The sequence below is a fragment of the Canis lupus genome, chromosome 23 (genome assembly GCF_011100685.1).
Source record: "Canis lupus familiaris isolate Mischka breed German Shepherd chromosome 23, alternate assembly UU_Cfam_GSD_1.0, whole genome shotgun sequence".
NCBI lineage: Eukaryota > Metazoa > Chordata > Mammalia > Carnivora > Canidae > Canis > Canis lupus.
In genome coordinates this window covers 48,950,584-48,970,442 of record NC_049244.1, presented here as the reverse complement: position 1 = coordinate 48,970,442, position 19,859 = coordinate 48,950,584, and the positions used below count along the sequence as shown (strand labels likewise).

At 36.3% G+C, this 19,859-nt stretch overlaps 1 protein-coding gene across 5 annotated transcripts in view; it reads left to right on the top strand.

The window, feature by feature from the left end:
- Nucleotides 1–16,134, top strand: part of DHX36 (DEAH-box helicase 36) — a 63,751-nt gene extending 47,617 nt beyond the window's left edge. For all 5 annotated transcript variants that reach the window (XM_038571265.1, XM_038571266.1, XM_038571264.1 and 2 more), the window contains 8 exons: nucleotides 4,687–4,860; nucleotides 5,026–5,112; nucleotides 6,025–6,108; nucleotides 9,102–9,201; nucleotides 9,303–9,393; nucleotides 11,469–11,589; nucleotides 12,456–12,608; nucleotides 13,012–16,134. In XM_038571265.1, the coding sequence (XP_038427193.1) occupies nucleotides 4,687–4,860; nucleotides 5,026–5,112; nucleotides 6,025–6,108; nucleotides 9,102–9,201; nucleotides 9,303–9,393; nucleotides 11,469–11,589; nucleotides 12,456–12,608; nucleotides 13,012–13,197 (996 nt within the window). In that variant the 3' untranslated portion in view covers nucleotides 13,198–16,134. The remainder of the gene's footprint in view (nucleotides 1–4,686; nucleotides 4,861–5,025; nucleotides 5,113–6,024; nucleotides 6,109–9,101; nucleotides 9,202–9,302; nucleotides 9,394–11,468; nucleotides 11,590–12,455; nucleotides 12,609–13,011) is intronic.
- The last annotated feature ends 3,725 nt before the right edge of the window (nucleotides 16,135–19,859 follow it).

Below are 19,859 nucleotides of genomic sequence, written 5' to 3'. Positions count from 1 at the left end.
GCAGAGGGAGAAGCAGGCTCCATGCACCGGGAGCCCGACGTGGGACTCGATCCCGGGTCTCCAGGATCGCGCCCTGGGCCAAAGGCAGGCGCCAAACCGCTGCGCCACCCAGGGATCCCTGTTTTCCCATTTCTTTGTGTCATCTTCAGTTTCTTTCCTCACTGTTTTATTAGTTTTCAGAGTACAGGTCTTTCACCTCTTTAGTTAGGTTTATTCTTTAGGTATCTTACCATTTTTGGTGCAGTTATCAATGGCTTTGATTCCTTAATTTCTGTTTTTGCTGCTTTATTATTGGTGTATAGAAATGCGACAGATTTCTGTATGTTGATTTTGTATCCTGCAGCCTTACTGAATTCATTTATCAATTCTAGCAGTTTTTTAGAGGTATCTTTTGGGTTTTCTATATAGAGTATCATGTCATTTGCAAATAGTGAAATGTTTGACTTCTTCCTTGCTGATTTGGATGCCTTTTATTTCTTTTTGCGGTCGGATTGCTGAGGCTAGGACTTTTGGTACTATGTTGAATAACAGTGGTGAGAGTGGACATCTCTGTTTTGTTCCTGAGGGGAGAGGAAAAGTTCTCTTTTCCCCTTTAAGAATATTAGCTGTGAGTTTTGTGTATATGGCCTTTATTATATTGAGATATCTGCTCTCTAAACCCACTTTGTTGTGGGTTTTTAATCATGAATGAATGTTATATTTTGTCAAATGCTTTTTTCTACATCTGTTGAAATGATACGGTTTTAATGTCCTTTCTTTTATTAATATGGTATATCATGGTCCTTGGTTTCCGAATATTGAACCACCCTTGCAATGCAGGAGTAAATCTCACTTGATCATGGTAAATGATTCTTTTAAAGTATTGTTGAATTTGGTTTGATAGTATTTTATTGAGAACCTTTGCATCCATGTTCATCACGGATATTATCCTGTAGTTTTTTTTGTGATGTCTTTGGTTTTGGTATCAGTGTAATTAATGTTGGCCTCATAGAATGAATTTGGTAGTTTTCCTTCCTTTTCTATTTTTTGAAATGTTTGAGAAGTATAGGCATTAACTCTTATTTAAATGTTTGGTAGAATTTGTTTGTTGGGAGATTTCCGATTACTGATTCCGTTTCTTTGCTGATTATCCATCTATTCAAGTTTTCTATTTGTTTCAGTTTTGTAGTTTATATATTTCTAGGAATTTATCCGGTTTTTTTTTTTCCAGGTTGTACAATCTGTTGACATATAGTTTTCATTAAATTATCTTATAATAGTTTGTATTTCTGTAACAATGGTTGTCATTTCTTCTCTATAATTTATTTGTGATTTTATTTATTTGGGTCTTTTTTCTTTTTGATAAGCCTGGCTAGAAATTTATCCGTTTCATTAATTTTTTCAAAGAACCAGCTCCCGGTTTCATGGAGCTGTTCTGTTGTTGTTGTTACTTTCTATGTCATTTATTTCTGTTTCAGTCTTTATTTCCTTTCTTCTGCTGGTGAAGCCTGCATTTTAAAGAAGTAAGAACATTCCCAGTATCCCTAAAAGGTCCCCCTCCTACCCTTTCCCAAGCACTCCCCTGTCCCTCAGTCCCAAAGATAACCTCTATCTTGACCTTAATGGTAATCTCTTGAGTTTTTCTTGATTGTTTTACCATATAAGCGTACATTTCTATATATAAAGAGTTCAACTTAATTTTGTCTATTTCATGAACTTTACATGAACTCACACAGGATATGGGGGATGTTTTTGAAGGGGACGATGGAGTTCTGGATTCTTTGACTTAATATTGTGGATTTCATCCACATTATTGCTTTTAGCTGAAATTTATTTTATTTCTTTACCATATTTTATTACACGACTACTCAAAGGCATTTTCTTATTTCCAGTTTGAGGCTATTACCTATAATGTTGAGATGAGTAATCTTCAATATTCACTTTCTTGATGCACATACTTATATGTATTTTCATGGATATATACTTAGGAGTGAATCTACTGGCTATTAAGGTATGTATTTATAGACATATATATAATCAACTTTGGTAAATAACTAATAGTTTTCCAAAGTTGTCGAACCACTTTATATTCTTCCAGTGCCAGTGGTAGGTGAGAATTCTCGTTGCTGCACCAGCCCTTAGGAATCTTTTGTTCTGAGGTTGCTGGTAGGTTTGCAGTAGTTTTAATTTATGGTAGTTTTAATTTGCATTATCATGACTTAATTTGCCAACCGCTTTTCGTAGGTTTATTGCTCATTTGGATAGCCTCTTTTATAAACTGCCAATACCTGTTTTTCTGTTAGGTTTTAAGGAGTTCCTTTTATCCTTCTTGTGTATTCTTGATCTGAGCCTTTGTCAGCTGTGTCTGTATGTTTGTGCTTTGATAAATAAATTTCCAACTTTAATGTAGTCACATGTCTTTTTTTACGTTAGTAATTTTTGTTCTTTAGTAAGTCCTTACCCCAGAGTCATGAAGATAATACTTATTTAACTTTAGTGTTTAGTCTTTCACATTTAGATATTTAACCCATCTGCAGTTGATTTTCTGTGTGTGTTTAGTAAGGTAGGATGCAAAATTTAAGCCCTATTTATGGAAAAGTTTATCATTTCCTCTTTGTTCTGCAGCTTTTGTCCTACATCTAGTGTCTGGATTTGTAGACTCTGTTCTACTATAATGCTTTTGTATGTCTTTGTGGAACCAGTGCCATGCTGCCTTAATGAACAGTATGGAGTCTTACCAGACAAGAACATGATTTATCCCATTTTTTTAGGTATTTAACATTTCTTGGTATTTTGGTGTTTTCTTTGTAGGGGTTTTAGGAGAGTTTTTAAAGATTTACTTCTCAGTTAGTGGTATTTTTGGATTCTATGTAGCAGATTTTTCGTTTTCTTATGACTCTGACATACAGAATTGAAACCGGTTTTTGTTTTGTTTTTAAGGATTGATTTATTTGAAAGAGTGTGGGAGAGGCAGAAAAGAGGGAGAGAGAATCTCAAGCAGACTCTCCGCTAAGTGCAGAGCCCAGCAAGGGGCTTGATCTCACGATCCTGAGATCATGATCTGAGCCAAAATCAAGAGTCAAGCACTTAAAACCGACTGAGCTACCCACTGAAAGAGCCACACCTCTGAAATTGGTTTTTGAATGTTGATCTTGTAATCAGTCACTAAAACCCACTTATTCTGGTGATTATATGTAGATTTTTTTTTTCTGCATGCACAGTTGTATTTATAAATACAGTTTCTGTGTTTTTAAGTGGGTGTGAGGCTCAAACTCAACCACCCTGAGCTCAAGACCTGAGGTGAGATCAACAGTCGGTCACTTAACCAGCTGAGCCACCCAGGCACCCCTGTAATACAGTTTTATACATCCCTTCCCAATATCTGGGCCCCCTGTACAATGCCGAGCTGAAGTGGTATGATAGTGTGCATTCTTATGTCTCTGTTCTTAACAGGAAAGCTGTCAACAATTTGTTGCGCATGTTTGTTAAAAAGATTTTTTTGTGGAAACTATCAAATTAAGGAAGCTTCTATTGTTAGTTTACTAAGATTTTTATCATGCATGGATAATTGATTTTGTCAAATCCCTTTTCTGCTTCTGATAAGATTATGATACGATTCTTTTTTTCTTGCTTAATTTGTCATGACAAATGTATTGGGTTACATTGATTTTTAAAATATTAAACCAACTTACGTTCCTGAAACAAATCTGACTTGCTGGGATTCACTTTGCTATTTTCCTTTGGTTTCTCATGTGTAAGATTTTTCAATAGTGTTCCTTTCTCCAGATGTCCCTGTCACATTTGATGACTAAGATTATGCCAGGGACAAAAAAACAAGTTGGGAGCATTATATATTTTTTGTTTTTCTATTTTCTGAAAGAGTTTTTGTAAGATTAAGGTTATTTCTGCCATAAACGTGTAGTAGAAGTCTGTCTAATGGGATACATGTGTGTTATAGTTCTTATTTTTTAAAATTTTTTGTTGATACCTTCTTGTAGACGTATTTTAATTATATACTGGATATCGTATTTACATAGTTCTTTGTAGATACAAAGTTGAAGCCTGGGATGGTGATAACTTCTCCAAAGAGGATTTATATTGCTTTTGCCAGGAAAAGAAGCCCCGATGCTGGGCTCACCAACCTGGACTTCTATTCCCTAAATTCTATTTTTATAATTCTTGTACTTTTTTTAACTCCTCAGTGTCTTCAAGCAGCTTTTCTAGCTATGCTCAGTGGGATGATTGGACCAAATTCCCTAGGTAATCAGAGCAGTAGTCCACACCCATTTTTCAGTGTTCTAGATATGCCCATTTTTTCTTGCCTTCCTGTCTGATGTCTCTTAAATTACTAGAATCAAGGCTCTGTATTATATATTCCAAATATATAATAGTTCTTTTTTGTTGTTTTTTTCCCCACAAATCTGGTGAGTGATTATCTTTATTTGATTGAAGGTTTGCTAATGTATTTCTCTTCTAACATTTAGAGTAAAGTGGGGTTTTTTTGTTTTGTTTTAATCTAAGTTTCTAACCTTTGCTGACCTCAGAACTTAAGTTTTGATGAAGAAAACAATATTGAATGATATTAGGGCATTTGGGCCTAAGAGGGTGAGGACTCTCCTGCTATTTATTTATTTTAAAGCAAGCTAAAATAGTTTTGAATATGATGCTTTATAATGTCTATTTTAAACATAAATACTTGCTTTACAGAATGCCTTGGATAAACAAGAAGAATTAACACCCCTTGGAGTCCACTTAGCACGATTACCAGTTGAGCCACACATTGGAAAAATGATTCTTTTTGGAGCTCTATTCTGTTGTTTAGACCCAGTACTCACCATTGCTGCTAGTCTCAGCTTCAAAGATCCCTTTGTCATTCCGTTGGTAAGAAAGATACAAATAAAAGGCTGGACATTTTTATATACATAGAATAGTTGTTGTTTAGGTCCATTTTTCATTAGCTTTTATATTAGGATGCCTTTCTGTGTTTACTTACCATCAGAGCTTTTTAAATTGCCTTCATGAATTTTTTTCCCCTCCTTTCTGAAGGGCAAAGAAAAGATTGCTGATGCAAGAAGAAAAGAACTGGCAAAAGACACCAAAAGTGACCACCTGACAGTTGTAAATGCATTTGAGGTAAAAAGTAAACAATGACTTATCTTAGATTGTGACTATTCATTCAAGTGAAAAGCTGATAGAAGAGGAACATACTCCCTTTTAAAAATCTATGTTATTATAGGTATCTATTATTATAGATATTAGGATTAAATTACTGAGTGTTTAAAATTAGGTGAACACTCAAATTGTGTTTACACAATTGAAATTGAAAATTTCAATTTTCAAAAATTGAAAAAAGGTTTTTTCAATTTTCTGGTAATTTGTTATATTTATCCTTTTGGGAAGAAAGTCTGTTTTGATAACAATAGACAAGTGGAGAGTTTGTCTCAGAAACCTATTCGATGTTATTTGATAGTATTCATTTGTATCTTTGACTTTCATGAAAGATAATCTCATTTTGTTCATTAATAAACTATAACTGCTTTTAGATTTAACATTTTGATAGCGTATTATAATCCTGTACATTATTTAGAGAGATCGTTTCTTCTCCCAAAAGTCATGCTTACTTGAGAAAAACATTTATCACCCATCTTTGCAAAATTTAAATGTAATTTGGTTTTTAGAGATAGCATCTTTTTACTATAGTTCTTGATCCAGTTTTGTACTACATATTATGGGAAAGTTTATATTCTATTTATGAAGTTAAAAATATACAATAGCATTGGAATTCGTCCAACAGAGTATTCTTTTTGATTGATATATACTCTATATATTTATATCTAGTATAAAATACCCAATATATTACTATATAACTTGTACTTGTTTATATGAAAAAAGGTCTGGAAATTTATTTTGAATAGCTATCACTTAATTAGAATTGTAGAAAACTTGAGTTTTGTTTTTTTGCTTATAAATTTCAAAATTCTTTGAATTTCTTTTACAAAGAAAATGAAATATCAGAATAGTTCTCTTTATTTCTTTGCCCCATAGGGCTGGGAAGAAGCTAGGCGACGTGGTTTCAGATACGAAAAAGACTATTGCTGGGAATATTTTTTGTCTTCAAATACATTGCAGGTAACGGTGATGTTTTGAAATGATTCCCAAATATGTTAGAGTATATATGTATCCGTTTTGTTTAGTTATTAGATTTGTAGCAAAATGTTGATTGTGTTAGTTTGTCATATGAAGTTGAATGATTATACAAAATAATAGAGGCAATCTATTAAATTAACTGCAACAAAACAAGGTTTACACTATAATAAACATAAAGCTACTATTAGCTAAGGAAAGAACGAAGATTCCAGAGTATAGCAGGAAAATGTAGTAAAGCTTGACTCCCCATTTTTCCCCGACTCCCTAGTTGCTGTTTTGATGATTTAGCCTGAAAATTTTCATTAATTCGAGAATCTAGGGACACTTGGGTAGTAGCTCAGTGGTTGAGTGTCTTCATTCAGCTCAGGGCATGATGCTGGGGTCCTGGGGTTGAGTCCTTCATAGACTCTCCGTGGGGAGCCTGCTTCTCCCTCTCGAATGTCTCTGCCTCTCTCTCTTTGTGTGTCTCATTACTAAATAAAAATCTTAAACAAAACAAAAACCTCCGAGGATCTATTTTAAAATATTGGATAATGTCTGTACGTTAATTTTGGGGTAGGTTATATTTAACTGTTTTGTGTCATAAGAAAACACTGGACAGGACGCATTTGTGAAACAGAAGATAATCAATAGGACAGCTATCAGACTGAAGGCTATACTGAATTGGAGAAGTGTAAGAATAGGAATTCCTCACCTTCCCCTATTACGTGTACGTTCCAGCTATGTGGCATGAACCCTGGTATTGGACATTTAACAAATTCCCAAGGAGGTAAAATAATCAAGAAACTAGCAAATCTGATCAAAACTGCTCAAAGATTAACAGAATGAAGAGTTAGAAAATTCTGAAAGTTACTACAATCAGAGGGGGAAAAGAATGAAATAGAACATATCGTAACAGAAAATACCTTTCAACTCCTTCATAGTAGAAACCAGTTTAAGAAGATTCTGAATTCAGTAAAACAAAGAAAAGAAACCAATAGAATGGATATAAAGACTGCAGGTAGACCTAAGAAGACACAGTGACCAAGAGAATCAGAAGGCGCAAAGTAGAAGTCCCTTTAAAATATTGCCATAGAAGAAAGGCTTTAGATAATCACAATTTGTAGGTTCAGCTGCAAAAGAAAAAATTGTAGACCGGAAGATTGGACTGATCCATCATGAAGATAATAGATGTCTCTCCAAAGAAAATTCAGGTGTATTTACAAATGTGTACATAGAGATACGTGCAAGAACATTTCCCTGAAATAGAAAAAATAAAATGAACTACAGGTATGAAAAGGTGGCCTAATTTAAGTGTTGAGAATATTACATCCAGTCAGCATATTAATTCAACTATAAAGACAGAGGTCAGGTCAGGTCAAGCGCTTGAAATACTAGACCCATGAACTGATGTTGAAAAACTCACCAACAGTGAAATGCTGCCTATTAAGAGGTAAATCAAAAGAATTTCAGGAATGGAGAGTGCATGCTAAATCTGAGCGAAGTGTGTTAATATTGTTTAAACACAAAATGAATACAAAACAGTATTGGGAATTATAGATCCAGAATAGAATATAAAGATTACCTTGAACAATATAATAAAAAAACGAGGGTGGTCTAGAGAGTCAGTGATAGGAAATTAGTTGGGGAAGCTAAAGTCACACAGTTCATAAAAGGGGCATACACTTAAATAAGACTGACTATGTTTCATCATTTATTAAGTTTACAGGGATCCTTTATTATACTATAATCATGAAAATTTAGGATTCATCAATTTAATTTCTATCCCTATTTAGTTTTCCTTTTTTTCTTTTTTTTTTTTTTTTAATTGAACTAAAATTGGGCGCCTGGGTAGCTTAGTTGATTAAGTGTCAGCCTTAGGCTCAAGTTGTGGTCCAGGAGTCTGCTACATTGGGCTCACTGCTCAGCGGGGAGCCTGCTTCTCCCTCTCCTACTCATTTGTGCTCGTGCTCGCACTCTCTTTCTCTCTGACCCAGATAAATGAATAAAATCTTTAAAAAAGATAAAATGAGTATTTTTTAAAATTATGTATTTGAGAGAGAGTGAGAGAGCACACATGCAGGAGGAGCCAGAGGGAGAAGGAGAAGCAGACTCCCCACTGAGCATGGAGCCCAATCCCAGGACCCTGGGATCATGACCTGAGCTGAAGGGAGGTGCTTAACTGACTGAGCCACCAAGGCACCCATAAGAAAAAAAAAACTTTAAATTGAACTAAAATTACCTGGCACCCCCCCCAAATTGAACTAAATTAATTTTCATACTTTTATTAAAACAACTTTTATACTGTTATCACATTGTTACCGTAGCATTTCTGTTCAGTTCTGTCAGTAAATATGTGTAAGTGTCTACAGTATTTCCTTAGTTAATGGTTACTTCTGACAGTACTGAGTTCAGGGAAATTTCATATGTACATTTCTGCATTGCTTATGTGCTTTATGAACAATGCATCATTTGTACTCAAATTATAATTCTCCTTCAAAACAAACAGACCTTAAGCCTTTGTGCCAATGTGAAACAGTAGTTCATTCTCAGCAGTAGAAATACAGATGTTATTTTATTTATGCTTTTCTGTATTTTTTGTTTCAAAATATTGGAGAACAACTTTTAAAATTAGTGACTCTTTTTTGCAAAAATTGGCAAAAATAGTTAAACACCAGTGGTTATTCCCTATAGCAGGTAGATCTTTTCTGAAAGGAAATCAGACAGTAAATATCTTAGGCTTATAGCCCATATAGTCTCTATTACAGCCACTCACTTCTGCCTTTATAGTGTAAAATAAGCATATGTAATAGGTAAATGTGACTTTGTCCAATAATAGTTTATTGACAAAAACAGGTTTTTGCAACCTCTGCTCTAAAAACACCACATTTTTGCAAGTGTTTATAAAGCAAGGAGAACTAGCTATTGATGAGTATATGCCTCTATAAATCTGTGTGAAAGATCTTCTAGTTCCGTTTGTTACCATTGATCTCTAGATGCTGCATAACATGAAAGGACAGTTTGCTGAGCATCTTCTTGGAGCTGGATTTGTAAGCAGTAGAAATCCTAAAGATCCGAAATCTAATATAAATTCAGGTAAAGCAGAAAATTCAGTGTAAAAAGCTTGTTGCCATTTGCCATTGTTGTATCTGTACTTTACTTTTTTTTTTTTTTTAAATCTTCCTACCCCCTAATAGATAATGAGAAGATAATTAAAGCGGTCATCTGTGCTGGTTTATATCCCAAAGTTGCTAAAATCCGACTAAACTTGGGTAAAAAAAGAAAAATGTAAGCATTGAAGATTATTATGAGTTACTTAATGCTCTCCTTAAGCTTTTGAAATACTCTTAATGCAACAGAACTTACGTTGTAAACTTGTTCTTATTTATATTTGGACCCTATTCTTTGTTCTTTACTTTTGATCACTTAAGAGAAGGCCGACTCTTTAATATAGGCATCACTTCCCCTCATAGCACATACCTGGCATCAGCTATTATTCACACAAAATGTTAGTAAAATATAATACTAAGGTAAATATTAGGAAAGTAAGCCAACTACTAAAAAATCAGAGGTGGATGGATATTACCTAGAGAAGATTTTTTTTTTTTTTTTTTTTTTTTTTAGGATTTCTTCTAAGACATAATTTTGTAATTTACCTCTTTGATGAAAATTGTGGTGATTTCACTATTTTGAGAAATAAGCTGTAACTTTTACTGTATATATAGATAATCAGCCTTAGTAGTAATTGGAGAGTGTAAGGCATGTTTTTGCCTAACAAATGAGTTCATTCTGGTGAGGGAACAGAGAAACTAGAAGTCACAAATGACTAGTAGTATGTGAATTGGTACCACCCTTTTAGAGGCACACTAGATAGAATCAGTTGTCAAGTCATTAAAATAGTGGCTCAGTGGAGTCATAAGTGAGTATGTTAATTTGAGCACTCTGTCCTAAGGAAGTAATTCCAAATGTTTTTTAAAAGCTGTACTAAAAAATAAATAAATAAAAGCTGTACTATAAAGAACATGGATGTCCAGTAGCAGTGGGGAGATTATTTGATAATATCATATGGCATTTAAGCTCATAGGCTTATGAAAGTTACTATATAGTAGTAACAGAATAGTTTTACAAAATAATTTCAAAGTAATTTCAGCAAAATAATTTCATTTTTCATTAAATGAAAAAGTTTGGATACCCTATGATTATAAACATGAAAAAGTACAAGATCTCAGATAAGCTAAGTGCAGACAATGTTTTAGGGCGGTGTTTCTCAACTGGGGTGACTTTACCTGCCAAGGGACATTTTATTTGGCTCTGTCTGGAGATCCTGTGGTGGTTACAGCTGGGGCAGTACTGTTAGTGTCTAGTAGATAAGAGGCCAGAGATGCTATCAAACCTTCAGTAATGAGGACAGCACCCACAACAAAGATTACTCAGTTTAATATGTCAAAAGTGCAGAGGTTGAGAAACCCTGTTAAACATACGAAATTGTGGGTTACCTGAATTTTAATCATGGTGGCTGGATTATCCTCATTCTAAGTGATCCAGGTACTTCTCTGATACCAGTCCTTGTCACATTTCTTTTTGTGTCTACTCCCTGACTTTACAGGTAGTATAACAGAGAGACTCTGAAATATATATTATATGTCTCTGACTTCCTAGGAAGGATTTATGGGAAAAATGTAGTTTTGTTTGTATTTGGTGCTTTATTTTGGTCTAGACCAGGATTCAGCAAATTTTACTGTGCTTGGCCAAAATATTGTTTGTGTAAATTTTTATTGGAACACAGCCACACCTATTCATTTACATGTCTGTGTGTCCTTTTCTGCTACGCCAGCAGAGTTGGGTAGCTGTGACAGATCTCAGGGCCCGCCCACAAAGTATTTTCTCTGTGGTCTGATACGGAAAGTGTTTGCCAAACCCTGCTGCTCTAAGTGATGTAGGATTCTAGGGTGGCATTGGTTAAATAGACTGTGGCGAGGAAAAATAATTTCTGATTTTATTCTGCATAATGACTCGTGACCGTGATTCATTTTGGTTAGTAGCATTTATGAATTCCTAGTACTATGGAAAAGATGCTCTTAGAAATGTAGAAAGGGTTAACAGATTACCAGCCTTTTATGCTGTCACTTAGTACAGGTAATTACCATGGACCATTTAAACAATCAAACATCTCTCTGCTGAATTCTATTAATTAAAGACTCCTACACACTGAAGTAAATTTTTTTTGTTCTCAAATATAGATTTGTACATTTATTTCACAAAAATTAACTGACCTCAACTGGGGAGGTTTTTTTTAGATTCTAGGATTGGTTTGGAATCTCCTGGAATTTTTTTAAAAAACTACATTTTGCCTTTTTTTTAAGGGTCAAGGTTTACACAAAAACTGATGGACTAGTTGCTATTCATCCTAAATCTGTTAATGTGGAGCAAACAGAATTTCACTACAACTGGCTTATCTATCATCTGAAGATGAGAACAAGTAGTGTAAGTGAATATTTTAAGTAATCCGGAATCTAAACATCAGTGTTGATGTATTTTTGCTGTTACATACTTTTCACAATTAAAATTTGTCCTGAAGTATTTTTTTCTGATATGAATTATAACTTCTTGAAGTAAATCTATACTTTTAATGTGCAGCTGGTCCATGATGATGGATCTTTGTATTTTAATTAATTGGGACAGTTATTTGATTTGCCTGGTTTTCCTTCAGAGCCTGCTTTCAAGAAATACTGGCATTTAGGGTATACAGGAGTTTACACCATATGGAGAATTTTATGGATATGTCAATGTACCTTATTAGTACTGGTGAGAACACTAAGATTCTGTTTATGTATAGATAAAAGTAATTGCAGATACATTAGTGTTTTTGCTTTGTCAATCAAAATATTTTGTTTGAAGAACAATGCTGTTTGAAACAAAAATATAAAACTCCTTTGTTCTCTGAATTAATGAATACAGGCTAGTTTAAAATGGTATATTTTTGGAGGCACCTGGGTGACTAAGTCTTGGTTAAGGTCTTCCTTCACTCAGGATCGCGGGGTCCTGGGCTCGAGCCCCGTATCTGGCTCCCTGCTCTGTGGGGAATCTGCTTCTCCCTCTACCCCTTTCCCCTGCTTGTGTGTGTGCGTGCGCGCGCTCTCTCTGTCTCTCTCTCACACATAAATAAAAATCTTAAAAAAACATTAAACGGTCTATCTTTAAAATTAGTCTCCGTAGTTGCAGTAGTAGGAGGATAATACCTAATTTAGAAGGAAAGCACTAATGATAGATGAACACTGGTGCTAGTGAATTAATGTGGCAATAATCCTTTCAGATTTGTGAGTATTAATTTGCTTTAATTCTCATTACAGATATACTTGTATGACTGCACAGAGGTTTCTCCATACTGTCTCTTGTTCTTTGGAGGTGATATTTCCATCCAGAAGGATAACGATCAAGAAACTATTGCTGTAGATGAATGGATTGTCTTTCAGTCTCCAGCAAGAATTGCCCATCTTGTTAAGGTGACTGACTTTACATGATTGTCTTTGAATCTACATGCAAGTTAGCATATAGTCTTGTGGTTTTGTGCCAAGTGTTATGTATGTTATATGGAACATTTCTTGCTCTATTTCAGCGGAGCAAAAAGTATTGAGAAATTTATGTGTAGTTTTTTCAATTTTTTTTTTGAGGGATTTATAGACTACCCATTCTAAATGGCTCAATGTGATTAAAGTTCGAATTTTTTAACTTTACTACCCTTGAGTTGGCTACTCTCATAACCACACTTTAGTTAGTTGCTCACTAGATATTTCAGTGTATAATAGCTTATGAAATTTCTTTCTAACAGTTAAAGTCACTTTTATTTATTATGATGCTTAATAGTGTATCTACCTTTGTTGAACATGTGGTTTTTCCCAACCTTAGGAATTAAGAAAGGAGCTAGATACCCTTCTGCAAGAGAAGATCGAAAGTCCGCATCCTGTAGATTGGAAGGACACTAAATCCAGAGACTGTGCAGTACTGTCAGCTATTATAGACTTGATCAAAACACAGGAAAAAGCAAGTCCCAGGAACTTACCACCACGAATCCAGGATGGATATTACAGCTGACGACTTTTCTGTGGTGGTCTGACAATTTGACAGCCATTTTCTATCATAGTTTAATTTGGGGCTAGATGCCAAACCATGGGACATGAATAATTTCCATATGTAAGGTAGAAACCTTCAGTAAGTAGTAAAGACGTAATGTGCATGATTTAACAATGTTATCTGTAGCTATCATAAATATACCATAAAAAGCAATATGTTCTCTGATCATATATTCTGTTGTGGCCATGTCCACAGTTTGGGAGGACTGCTCTTACATCTATTGAATGTTGTACCACTGGAGAAATTCCTTTGTTCTGAGAAGTTAATCTTTCTGCCCACAGTGACTGAGTATAGAAACCAGTAAAAAGAGAATGGTTAGGCGCAAAAGGCAGTGTCAAGTTAAAAATTTGAACACAGCCACATTTTTAAATGAAACTTCTATCAGAAGTAAATTAATTTGTTGTAATAAAGCCCAGTATTTAATAAAATGTACAGTGTATAAATGTCAGCTAACTTTTTGGCTTGGTTTCTACATCACTATCCTTTGGCTTATTTGATTTTTTAAAATCTTTTTAGAATATATTTGTACCCCTTTTGCATTTCCCTGTGCAGCATAATGTAGCAGTTGAAAAAAATGAGGCCAGACTTGACCACCTAAGTTCAGATTTCAGCTATGACTTAACAACTCCCATGGGCAAGTTACTCAGCGTCTCTGTTTTCTTTATCTGTAAAATATAGGTAACAATTGTGAGGATTAAATATGTTGATAGATGTAAAATGCGTAGACTAGTGTCTGGCACACAAAGCGTACTCACTAAATCATAGTTTTTATTTGTCGCTGAATTTTTATTTTTTTATAACAATCCATTATATTCATTTCCATGCTCTGTTTTACTCTTCAGACAATGGAAGTTAGTGTGATTTTAGGGCCAGTGAGCAATAGGCTAGTGTTTCAGGCTTATCAGACTGACAAATTGTTGGTTGCTATCCAGTAGCCATTTGTCTCTCCTCATTTGCTTGATTATTCAAGTGTTCCTCCTCTGTGTAGCCTGGTGCCCAGGGATATTGGACTCTACCCCAAGGGTGAATCAGATTGTTCTAAGCCAGTCGTGCATGGGCTTCTCTCCTTACAAGTAACTGTTGAGGCACCAGGATGTGAACCTGTGTTGTCGATTGCAACTGACAAGAGCTCTGCAAGAGGACATCTGAGAAAGATTTTCTTCACTAGTAGATTCAGAGGAGCAAGTTTTTCTCCTTTGGACATTGTCTTCTCTGAGTCTGGCACTGCTGTAGCCACTTTAGGATTACAGAGGATAATGATGTTGGCTCAGTGGAAAGATGTAAATCACCAGGGTCCTTGATAATGCTAGTGAGCTGCTGAATTACGCAGTTCCAAACCTGCTTTGCACATGGACTTGTTTTGATACAATAAACCCTCCTTTATTGAGTTGGCCACTTTTGGGTAGTGTGTTTTGTTTAACTTGGCAGAAAGCTTATTAACTGAACATCAGCTCCATCATTGAGTGTTTGCTGAGACCTGTTTCTACCATTTCTTTTGTGATCTAACGTTTTGACTCACATGTCTGACAAAAGGTGTAAAAGTAGTCCTGAACGTACTGCAAAAAGAAATGTAGGAAGAGAACATCCTGCTGCATCCTTAAAAATACAGATTTTCTTGTGCCTTCCAACAATGCAAAGAAACCAAAGGAAGAGTGTCAAACTGACTGGGATTTATTGATGATGCTATGATGATCTTATGTAACAGCACTGGTTCAGGTACTGCTCCCACTTCTGGGAATGTATGTCAACCTATCCTTGCCTTCTAAAGGTTTTGAATGTACTGTGTGTCCTAAGTCCATTCTCTTAGCTAGTCTCCCAAAAGTGATCTCTTACTGAATTCTTGAATCAAGTCATATCACGATATTGTGGTTTTGTCCCTAAACTCAAGGTGATCATTAGGTCCTGCTTGCTCTGTAAGTATGTGTCTGTTTGTGTGTTTTCTTCCCTTTACTCTCCAGTTTAAATTCACAGTGGGCCAGACTGTTCTTAGAAGATAGCCTTTAAGGAAACTTAAAAAAAAAAAAAAAAAAAATGGGGGGGGGGATTATTAGTTAATTGGTTCTATGTTCCCAAACCAGTATTTAACCTCCAGAAGAATGAGGAAAATGTTCCTGAAGAATTGTTTAAAGGAACTCCTGAGAGCGATTAAAGCAGTCCCTGTCACCCCCAGTTTCTGTCTTCTGTATAGCCGATCCGGATGGAAATCTTGATTCAAGGTGCTATTTGTGTTGTTTCTTTTGTTTACAAAATAGTGTATTACTGAGTGGAGAATTTATTCCTAGTCTAAGAACTATTTGTTATTTAGTAGTAGTTATTTAAGACGTTAAAAAGAAAAATATATTTGCCTCATTTTCTTTGTGATACCTAGAACAATTCTTAAACCCTGAAGTAGAAACTTAGAGGGGGGAAGAGCAAAGAAACGACCAAGTAGTCTTTCAAAAATGTCTTTGCAAAGTGAGTACATATAATGCCTCCTAATTCATTAACTTGGGCAAAGCTCCCGATACATTTATACCTATTACAACAAGTAATTTTCTGTTCTGACTGCAGTTTTAAAACAGAGTCTATCCTAAAAGGTAGAAAGTATTGAGAAGCTTTAGAGGGAATTTATTTTACCCCCTCACCAAAGTAAATCGTACATTTCCTTTCCACTCTTCTAGCTGAGTTTGTGTATATTTATTTTTAAGTAATTAATGATCATGTGGTATAATTATATAATATACTAATTGTTTTTAAATGACATTTTTATTCTGATTTTAAAATAACCCCCTTATTGTAGAATACTTGGGAATTGAACAAAGCATGTTGCCACTGTTACATTTTGATGTATTTCCATGTTTTTTTAAGTTTTAAGATATTATTTGATATATAATAAAATTTGCCAATTTAAGTGTTTAATTCAGTGAATTTTTTCAATTGTATAAAGTCATGTAATTGCTACCATCACAGTCTTGATCTAGAACATTCCTATCACCTATGTTTCCCTTGTTCCCTTTTGCAGCCAATCCCTTGCTTCTACATCTACCTATTGGCAGCCATCGATCTGCTTCTGTCACTGCTTTTGCCTTTTCTAGGATTTCCAATAAATGGAAAATCATATTTAGTCTCTGGTCTCCATTTCTTCTGGTTAACATGCTTCTGAGGTACTCACGTTGTTGCATGTATTGGTAGTTCCGCTTTTATCATTTAGTTGTGTTTATTCATTGAGTAACTGAGTAACTGATGGACCTTTGAGTTATTTTCAGGTTTTTGTTGTTTCAAATAAAGCTGCTATGAACATGTATGTGTACGTGAGGCTTCATACAGATACGTATGATTAAGACCATTGTAGCTTATGGTAAGTGTGTTTAACTTCATAAGAAGCTGCCAAACTGATTTCCAGAGTGGATTTTCTATTTTTACATTCCTACCGGCAATATAGGAGGGGTCCCGAGTGTTTCAAATCCTCAGCAGTTTCTTGGTATTTTTAGTTGTTACTTAGTGGTGGTTAATGTTAGCCTTCAGTGGATGTGGGGTCATGGATCATTGTGGTCTTAATTTGTATTTATTCGTATAATGAATAGTCTGGGATACTGATCTGTAGTTTCCTTTTTGTGGGGTAACGCTCCCCTCCTAAAATGAGTTGGGCCGTATTCCTCTTCTAGTTTCTGAAGGAGGTTATACAGAATTGGTGTTAATTCCTTAAATGTTTGGAAGAATTCTCCTGTGAAACCATTTGCACCTGGATGTTTCTTTTTCAGAAGTCTTTAGACAAATGCAATTTAGTAGTTATGGGACTGTTTAGAGCTTTGATAGTTTGTGGTTTTCCGTGAATTTGCCCATTTTATCCAAGTTGAATTTAGGAGTCTCTAGGAGTGTAAATATCCCTTTATCCTTTTAATGTCTAAGGAATCTGTAATGATAATCGCCTCTTTCATTCTTGACACTCCTGGTTTTCTTTTTATTTTGCTGAAAGGTGTGACAGTTGTATTCATCTTTTCAAAGAACCCGTTTTTTAATTGATTTGTTTTTTAAAGATCTTATTTTTTAAGTAATCTCCACACCCAACATGGGCCTGGAACCCACAATGCCCACCGACTGAGCCAGCCAGGAGCCCTAATTGAGTTTTCTAATTGTTGAGAATTAAGAGTTCTTTGTGTATTTTGGATGCCAACCCTTCATCAGATACTTGTTTTGCGAGATTGCCTCCTGCTCTGTGGATTATCTTTCATTCTTCTTTCACAGAGCAGATATTTTTTAGTTTAATAAAAGTTCAATTTTTTTTTCTTCCATGTATCATGTTTTTGATGTCAAGAAAAGTCCTTGCCAAGTGTAAGTTCACCTAGATTTTCTGTGTTACCTTCTAATAGTTTTATAGTTTTGTATTTTACATTTAGGTCTACGTTTCCAAGTAAGTGGTTATTTATTTTTGTTTATTGACTTCTAACCTAAACGTAGCCCCTAGAGCTCTGTAACTTCAGGCCTTTAAAATTTGTTCAAACTTTATGACCCAAGAAATGGTCAAATGTTTTAATATGCTGTGTGTTCTTGAAAAGAATGTAAATGCTTAAAGTTGTTGCAGTGCCCTATATCTATCTGCCTATTATTGTTCAGGTCTTGCCTACTGTTACTGATTTTTTTTATCTACTTCTACGCTTTTATGTAGCAAACGAGTGTTAAAGTGTCCTATGGTTTGGGATTTACTTCCTGTATTTCTCCCAAATTTTGTTTTATGTATATTGAGACCATATTATTGGGAGGAAATACATATATGGGATTGTTATCTCTTCCTGGTTAAATAAACCTTGCAGCATTATCTAGGCTCTCTCTAGCTCCACGTAGTGAATATTGTGATGTTCCGCCCAGATTCTCCCTCACTGACTACAAGTGCAGTCACAGGACAGCCTTCACCGGTCAGCCCTCTGCCGGGCTTGTCCTCCGCTGGGGAGAGCCACTTTCCCCAAGGCCACTTTCCCTCCCTGGGGACAGCCTGCTTCCTGTGACCGGTCAGAACAGGTTACAAAGGTCCCCTTGCCAATGCTCCCTCCCTCTGCTCTCTGCGGACTCCACCTGCATCTTTGCGTGCTCTGTATCTCTGCTCTCCACGCTTCCTTGTGGGCTTTCCTCTGGCCTCTCCCCCACTTCAGCAGCGTCCTGTAACCTCCACCGTCAGGGAGTTTTATCTGTTGCTTCTTACAGTTGTTAGCACTGTATTGCCTTATAAAGTTTGGCTTTAGCTCTATAAAAAATGGCAATTATAATGGTTCAGTGTATCAAGTGATTTCAATATCTAGAGTCCCTGAAGAGTCCATTTTTTTTTCCTCTATCACTGATGCGGGATGTTTGCCAATTTGCTGAACCTTTTGAGAATTTGTTTTTGGAAACAACAGAACTAAGATAATGCCAGTTTCCTCCAGAGTAAGGTTTTTGTCAGGTCCTTGGAGTGTGCTGGAAGCCCAAAGGGAAAAGCTGGAGGTCCCCCCCAAGGTCATGTCCTCCAAAAGAAGCCCTTTGAGGGGGATTCAGTCCACAAGGGTGGTTACCGCAGCACTAATAAACGCTGCCCTGCGTTATGTAGCACTCCAGGCCCCAAGTAGCTCTGCCGCTGCTGCTTTCTAAAGGCCCAGGAAAACGTGGCCGCCAAGAGGGGAATATATCTTGCTAGTTCTAGAGAAGGTGCACCCATATTTTTCCCTCTTCCATCACTAACTTGAGTAGAAATCCAACAGGGCTTTGATTGGCGTTTCCTACCACATGCCGTATGTTAGTAAATAGGAGATACAGGGAAACTGAGTATCCAGCATTTAAAGTTTACAGCAGTTTTGAGGGCAGAATTAATTATAAGATGATCCCCAATGTCACACTCCCCGCCCCCCATGTTAAACCTGTGATCCTGTCCTGCTGCATGGTCAAGGAATCTCACGATCTAATTAAGGTCACACATCAGTTGGTTTTGAGCTAATCCTAAGGGTGACCATCCTAGAGGCCCAATATAATTCTACGATTTCTTTAAAAGCAGTTTTCTCCAGCTGGTAGCAGAAGATGGAGTCAGATTCCAAGTGTGAGAGAGACTCAACATGCCACCGGTGCCTGGAAGATGAAGGACCCCGTGGCAAGGAGTAAGCACAGGTTCAAACCGGCATGAGCAGGAAAGACCAGCGCTGGCTGAGCAAGCAGCCGACGGACGCTCTAAGGCGAGAAGCTGCAAGCCGTGCCGGCCTTCCCACTGCGGGTGGAACTGAGGGACCGGAAGTGGGTGTTGGTCTGGAAGCCTTTACGTTTGGGGTGATTCTGTTATGCGCAGAAAACCCAACCCCTTCCACCAAGACTCACAAGGTGATGAAAACTTCACAAAGGTTCGGACAGTGGGTAGCCAAAGTCAGTCCGATCTGGCAGCTCGGGAACCACGAACTATTAAGGTAACTCGCTCCGTCTGCGCAGTTTGGTGGAAACTGGAAGAAACACCGGGGCTCAGCTCTTAAAAATGTTGCAGCCTTCAGGGCAGCTGATGCCAACAGGGACGCCACAAGGAAAGGTCGGTGCCCTTTAATGCTAGCTGTAGGTCCCTCCTGAGTGGATCTCCAGCAAATTACATATTTAAATGAACATATGCTTGAGTGAATTAAATCACACAGATACACAAG